At 33.5% G+C, this 7,669-nt stretch overlaps 1 protein-coding gene across 1 annotated transcript; it reads right to left on the reverse strand.

The window, feature by feature from the left end:
• Window positions 1-3,412: 3,412 nt before the first annotated feature.
• LOC130015244 (uncharacterized) lies at window positions 3,413-6,524 on the reverse strand. Its single transcript, XM_056105010.1, has 6 exons — window positions 5,282-6,524; window positions 5,031-5,164; window positions 4,828-4,964; window positions 4,588-4,699; window positions 3,678-3,728; window positions 3,413-3,487 (listed from the first exon to the last, which is right to left on the reverse strand). The coding sequence occupies exons 1-6, from the start codon at window positions 6,522-6,524 to the stop codon at window positions 3,413-3,415; spliced, it is 1,752 nt and encodes a 583-aa protein (XP_055960985.1).
• Window positions 6,525-7,669: the final 1,145 nt, after the last annotated feature.

Consider the following 7,669-nt stretch of genomic DNA (forward strand, 5'->3'; position numbering starts at 1 on the left):
TACGGTGGTGGCGAGATTTTTTTTATCAATTAGGATTTCAATTAGGTTATAGTTATAGATTAAATTAGAATAATTATGATTAATTAAATTAATTAGAGATTAAATTAAATACTTATGGTATTTCGTACAAGTTTTTGTTCCGATGAACTCGCCGGAGTTATGGAGTGTATTGTTTTTAAAAAAGTCCTTCAATTTTTATTAAAAAAATTATTTAAATTAGTGTTTAAACATCAGGAGCAAATCCGGACTTCAGGATAAACATTAGGGGCATAAATAAACTTGTGCTTAGGTGTACGAGTCATGTCATTCATGTTATCGGTCAACGTAGGAAAGAGATGACGAAAAATTTGCATTATTTAACCCCGTCAAAAATAAGGACATAAATAAGCTAGTTTTGAAACGTCAGGGATGTATTTAAGTCAAAATTCAACGCAGGAACCAATCTAGGTTTTAGGATAAACATCAAAGGCACAAACAAACCTTTTCCCGAAAACAATTAGTGGACATGCTTTTGTGTATGGGCCACCTATGGGTTGATTGAATATTGGGAAAAATACAAAATAAATCCAAAAAATTAAAAAAATACGCATTTTTCAAAAAATATATATTTTAATACTTAAAAAATTTACAAAAATATATGAAATAGGTTTTTATTTTCTATGTGTTGTATCAGAGATGCATTAATTATATATAGGAGTGTGCACGAATACTGGATATCTTCAAATCCGAACCGAAAAGCAAACAAAAAAAATCAAGGACGAAAAATACCTGTTGACCATTGATTTTTAATGAACTGAACCGTACCAAAAAATGTATTGGTATGATTCTGGATATTAAATAGATAACCGCACTGAGAACCGTATCAAACCATACTGAACCGAAAAACCAAAGATATAACCAAAAAACCAAAATTATATATATAATTATTTATTTAATTATTATATTCATATTACATTTGAACTATTAAACTTGAAACTATTTTATATTTTATTTACATAAAAATGTAATTATATAAATTTAAATTATAACAAATACATATTACTTATTTATTTCAATGAAAGCTATATAAATATGTCAAAATCTAAAAAAATTTATATTTGAGGAATTTACAGTCACCACCAAAAAACACCTAAATAATTTTAATTTTATGGTGGCGGGAAAAAGCATGCGAAATTACTTTCCCGTGTTTCACTTTTACAAGAGAAGTTGATTTGATTGCAAAAACACAGTTTCTAACTACAAGATTACCTTTCCAGTTGAGAATGGGTATGATCAAGAGTGATGATTTTGAAAATAAAAATGGATACTTTTTTATTTCACATTTTAAATGAGAAATCAGTTATGATGTTGATGAAAGTGATGTGGATGATTGATGAACTTTCTGGAGTAAGTCTTGGGTGGAATAATTTGAGGATCTAAATGTTTTCTGAAGGAAAAGATGAATAATAAGAAGGGGATTATTTGTTATATGTTAGTGAGGATGAGAGATTTGAAGATAAAGATGCAAGCTTTTTCATCTATTATAATTAAAATGCCTATGGAATTGAAGACGGTTTGTGGCTTTTTATGAATTAAGGATTTGTTCGATTTGGTGTAAAACAATTGAATTTGAGAATGACGAGGGAATAGATTTTCTCTGAAAATTAGAATTGGCTAAACTCAGGACAAAAGTGGTTGAAGTTCGAGCGTATGAAAAATTACCGGTTTGTTGTTATTTTATACGTTGAATCATACACTTTTCAATGAAGATAAAGTTGCAAATACAATTGACAATCCATCATTGATTATATAAAAATACAATCCCTGGAATCGAGTAGTGTCGGGGTCATGAAAACATAGGTGATGATTCTGCTGAATTAGTAAGAAAATGTAGCGAGAGCACAATACATAAACCGATAGTAAACTAATAGTAAATTTGTTTTTCAAGTAAATCATTAGTAAATTTATTTTTGGGAGTAAATTAAAAATAAATAAAAAACTAATTTTGTATATGTTTATAATACCGACAGTAAACTAATAGTAAACTTATCTTTTTTAGTGAACCGATAGTAAGTTTATAATAAAGTTATCTTTTAATAAACCGATAGTAAATCAATAGTAAATCGATCATAAACTAAAAGTAAACTATGCAATAATTTACTTTAATATGTTACAATAAAAAATAAACAGTAATAAATTGGGTTTTGTAAGTAAATTGATAGTAAACCGTCAGTAAATTCAGATTACAAATTTTTTGGCAAACCATATTTTTGCAATAATTTTTGATCAAAACTTATTTTTGCAACAATTTGTTTCTGTTTTTTCTTACAATTTTGTCATTTTGTTATTTTTTTCACACGTTCTTTTCAATCAATTGTCTTCCATAATCGTTACTTTTCCTACACGTTCTCCATTCATCTCTTGAGTATTGAAGATGCAAAAAAAATTTACCATTGTAATTTATAGTTCGTGTAATTCTGATTAGATTTTCACAAATCACCTAAGAAAATTATAAATTACAATGTTCCTATGTTATTGTGGACAGAGCAGGGGTCGGGCTTGTCCAGACATATGGCAACCTCGGTGGTTTAATTTGAAGTATGGAGTCGCCGCCTAACTTATCAAGAAAATACCTTTTCTACCGAATAGACAATCTCACGCGCCTATGGATGAGGCGTAGTGCATCGGACCAAAAGATTAAGGTTTGTGGACACAACCAACTCTTGTACTTGACTTATTGATTTTGTCAATTTACTACACAATATTCCTTCAAGAAATAGTCATCTCATCAAAACAGGAAGTCCGAAAATAGAATACTAAAAAGTAAACGACTAAAAAATAAATAGATGGAAAGATAAATGTAGAAATATGAATATGCATTACATTTAAGACTCGCATATGACTCAATCTAGACTTACATGATGCACAGGCAGCAAGTACTCCTAAACAGGCATCTAATTTTGGGGTTTCTAACACGTAACAGACAAATGTGGATTTTCTTCAAATTACATGAAGTCTAAACTAGATGTAAAATTGAGATTAATTTTATTGATTACCATCTTGAATACATATACAAACATTGATTGCAGTTTCCATTGCAGTCCTAGAATTTCTATGTGATTTGATTAATTTGTAGCTAAATTATCATTATTATCTGATTAAGCATGTTAATGATGGATCTGGACATACATTCAAATCAATAAATATTATTTACATACCCAAACAGCTGATGAGATACATACAAGGTAAGAAATACTTTTAAACCTTATTCTAGAGTGTCCGAAAATTATCTCTTTATACAGTCAGATATGGGATCTGGTTAAAATACGGAAGTTTTTCCTCTGGTCGATGTTCATTGGTTCAAACCAGGGTCGATTCTGAGTCTGGATGAAGCGGGAATGACCACTAGAAGTTGATGGGTGGGGATCGGGCTTTAGAGCGCATGATGACATGGCACTTTTGCTAACACGATAGAGAGATTCTGACTAGGACTGGGGTGGGAAATTACCTAAATAAATCATACAATTAATTACATGGCTAAGAGTTCAAACGGAGAGCAATTCTGAGCCCGGATGAGCCCGAAAATACAAAAACCAGATTCATATTCTAGATCGAAGATCTAAGGGAGCAGACGGACGAATAACATGGTAATAAAAGGATTTTCTCGGCGCCAATCAGATTGGCGCCGGCAGCAATACAAAATGGTGTGGCGCCATAACTCCTAATTTCGGCACGGGTTCGGATTTCGACTGCAAACGTGTTCAAAAACGACAAACATGCAAGATTAAGCTTCTAAAAATCAAATATATTAAAAATAACATATAAAACCAATCAAAAAACATCATAAACACGGATATAAGAGTGAAAGTAATGGCATTCATGGAAAAGCAGTCAAGAACGCTAAAAACGCTAATCATGCATTCTAATGAATTGAAATCAAATGTAAACGCATAAAAAGAAATGTGTATAGAGAGTGATTAGGGTCCTCCGAAGTACCTTTTTGAGTCCTGGGGCCATTGTCTGGAAATCCAGATGTAGAATTCAGTCTAGATCGTTGTTGCAATAGTTCGTTCTTGAAGAATATGAGCGTAATAGCTTGATTTGATTGACTTTTTATGGCTAGAAATAATGCACGTGCGGCTGGAAATTGTGCACGTGTATGGTGACTAGATCTAGGGTTTGTGTCAGAGATCTAAGTTTTAGTGTATCTGATTATGTGTTACCTCTTTCTAGGGTTTCTAAAGCGGTAATAGAGGTATATTAAAGCTTGGGTTAGGGTAATGTCTTTTGGCTAGGTTAAAACTGTATTTTCAATTAATTTCCTGTAATTTTTGTATGAATTATTATGTGCCATGAAAAAGGTGGAAAAGGTCATGTTTGGTCCGTAAAAGTGTCAAAAAGGGCTTTTAGGGCCACTAAGGTTAGGTTTTGGCAACTTAGTATGTCAAACCTACAAATTGGTCCATAAACTTACAAGGCAATGTAATTAGTCCAATTTCTTAGAATTTTATCATAATCCCTTTGGCTTTTATGGGTTATTTGCGGCAATTACGCTTTAGTCCTTCAAGTTTGCCATTGCACATCGATCTAGTCCGCTTGAATTCTAACTGGCGGATCACTCTCGTCACCCGTATAGGTGTCTCTGGAAATACTCATCAAACGCTTTAGTCCCTTATCACTTTTCTGCCTGTCCGGAAAAGAGGTGTTTATAGTTTGCCTCCTCTTTGACAAGAATGGTCAAAGTAGGTCAATTCCTATTAAAGAATGAGACTCACAGTTCGACAAGAAATACGGATATTGTCCACGACTGGATGAACTAGATCGTTGTTTGTTTGGTAATGCCATTACCGGTTGAGGTGCACAATGCTAATTCCATGCCCCTGCTTCTGGTCTACTCTATGTCTGTCTGCCCGAGTAGTACTTCTCAGCTGGCTTGAAGGCTCTTTCTTTTCAGCTGAACCAATCCTCTTCCATGTATCCATGTCCTGTATAAAACAGGAATCACGATACAAGACCAAACACAGCTTTGCATCATCAGTCAGTTTACTCACAGAGATAAGATTGAAGTTGAACATAGGCACATAGAGCACATTGTGTAACAAAAGTTCATCACTTAATTGTACTGAGCCTATGTGTGTAACAGGAATAAGTGATCCATTTGGAAACCTTACATTAACATGATTCACTGGTCTTTAATGTTTAAAATAATCTGCTTTGCATATAATGTGATCTGTTGCTCCAGTATCAAGTATCCAAGTATCTCTATAATTTTTAGCAGTAAAAAAACAAGTATGGATTGTACCTTGTTTATCCTCTGGTGGTTTGAATGATGCCACAAGAGAATTCACTTGAGAAGGCCCTGCTTCATTTGGTCCTGGTTGAATTAAAGACATAATTTTCTGATACTGTTCTGGAGTAAAAGTGAAAGTGTGTCCTGTATGAACACCAGAGATGGCAGTTGATTCAGTGTTCATGTTAACCTTTGTCACTTCTTGCTTATAGTTTCCTCTCTGCATTATTGATATGTCATCATCATAATCCTGAAAATCCTGTTGTTCAGATTGAGCATGATTTGCATATGCATTATCAGGTTTCTTTGGTTGAAAGCCAGGAGGAAATCCATGTTTCCTGTAACAATAGTCCACAGTGTGTCCTGAGTTTCCACAATATGAGCATAATTTCTGTTTTGTGCCTTGATAAAAGTTGTTGAAACCTCCTCTTCTTTGAAAGTTTCCTCTAAAATTGCCCATGCCCCTTCCTCTTGCATAGCAGATATTAGACTCATAGTCTATATCATAATCAGACTCATTGCTTCCTTTTGCCATAAAGACATTTGAATCACCACCTGCTTTGTTTGCAGTTGCCAACTGCCTTTCATATTGAATCACCATAGAGAAAGCCTTATTGATTGCAGGAAGAGGTTCCTGCATTATTATCTGTGTTCTAACAGGAGAGAAATTCTCATTCAAGCCTTTTAAAAATTTTATTACCTGATCACTTGACTGAATCATTTTAATTGTTTCTGATATTCCACGGGGGCACTTAGGTTCACAGTGACAAATAGGAATTGATCTCAGATTGAGTAACTCATCCCAAAGAGTCTTCAGATGAGTAAAATACTTAGTTATTGACATTGAACCCTGTTTAAAACTGTATATTTCTTCTTGTATGTCCCCAATCCTTCCAGAATCCCCTTGTGAGAACCTATCTTTCAAATCTTTCCATATTTCATATGCAGTGTCAAGGCAGGATATGCTATCAGCAATAGTCTGAGTCAATGATCTATATAACCAAGACATGACTAGAGTGTTACACCTCTCCCAAACAGCAAAAGTATCATCATCAGCTTGAGGTATAACAATTGAACCATCAACAAACTTAAACTTGTTTTTGGAAATCAATGCCATACGCATTGATCTGAACCACGAGTGATAATTGCTTCCATCTAACAAATTTGAGACTAAAATGAGTGAGGGATTCTCACCAGGATGTACAAAATACGGACTGGACATAATATCTTTTGGTCTAAACATCTGAGCTGCCATTGATGAAGCTTCGAATCAAATAACAGAGAAGAAAGACGATCAAAGAGTAAATTGCTCCAAAAATCAATCAAAAATTGAATCAATCAACACGAAAATCAATCAACAATCAATCAATCAAGAATCGATCAAGAACAATCAATTAAAAACAACGATCAACAACTTATCAAGAGCACAATGGCTTTGATACCATAATAAGAATTGAGAGAAAAACAAGGTTTATTAATCACAGAGAAAATGTTTTTACAAGATTAGCTTGAGTTTAATGCTTTCAAGCTCTATATATAGAGACTAAAAATAACTGCCTCTAACTAACTAGATTCTCTCAAAATGCAAACATTCCTCGTGTTCCTTTTGATGAGCTGGATACAGCTCATATACAGCTCACCATTTGCTGATCTGGCAACTCACACAAAACTTCACTGCATGATCTGAACTTCTTTTGCTGTCATGGAGCTTATTTCTTTATCAACAAGAAAACAAGAAACAGGGAGCAAAAGTTGCAATGTTGGCATGAAACACATTATATACATTATATACTGCATTACTTGTGTTTGATACATTTTAAGATTTATCTAGTGTGATTTTTTAGCAAGATTAATTTCTTGCTTGAGGACAAGTAAAGGTTAATTGTGAGAATGTTTGACAGGAGTAGAATTACTCCTATTCTACGAGTCAATTTGTATCACATTATCGTGTTTTTCTATGCATTTTGAGGTGTTTTGTGTCTCATTTGATGCTTGAGCATTTCGGGTCCGGTAATGGTGATTACAAAGTTAAATTAGCGGAAAATAGTATGGAATCGTGAAATAGATTTTTTTTTGCCAGAAAGACGTAATCTTCATTGATAATCGACTATGAGAGTCTAAAATCTAGCCACGTCAATTCGGCCAAATAATTGTTACAGAATTCGCTATCCCGAAGGGCTTTTTTGGCCACCATGTGTGCCACCCAGCTACAGTTTCTTCTAACGAAATTAAAACGACTAAATTCAGAATTTAATCAGAGAGCCTTACAATCTTGCACTATAATATCAGAATCCTTATTTGGATATTAAACTTCACATGTTACTGAGTTATCTGAAAATTACAGATTGGATACTGAGTTTCAAATCATTAAAAGATGGTCACCGTCTTTTTGAATTATTT

Source organism: Mercurialis annua, linkage group LG3 (genome assembly GCF_937616625.2).
Source record: "Mercurialis annua linkage group LG3, ddMerAnnu1.2, whole genome shotgun sequence".
In the NCBI taxonomy this organism is placed as follows: domain Eukaryota; kingdom Viridiplantae; phylum Streptophyta; class Magnoliopsida; order Malpighiales; family Euphorbiaceae; genus Mercurialis; species Mercurialis annua.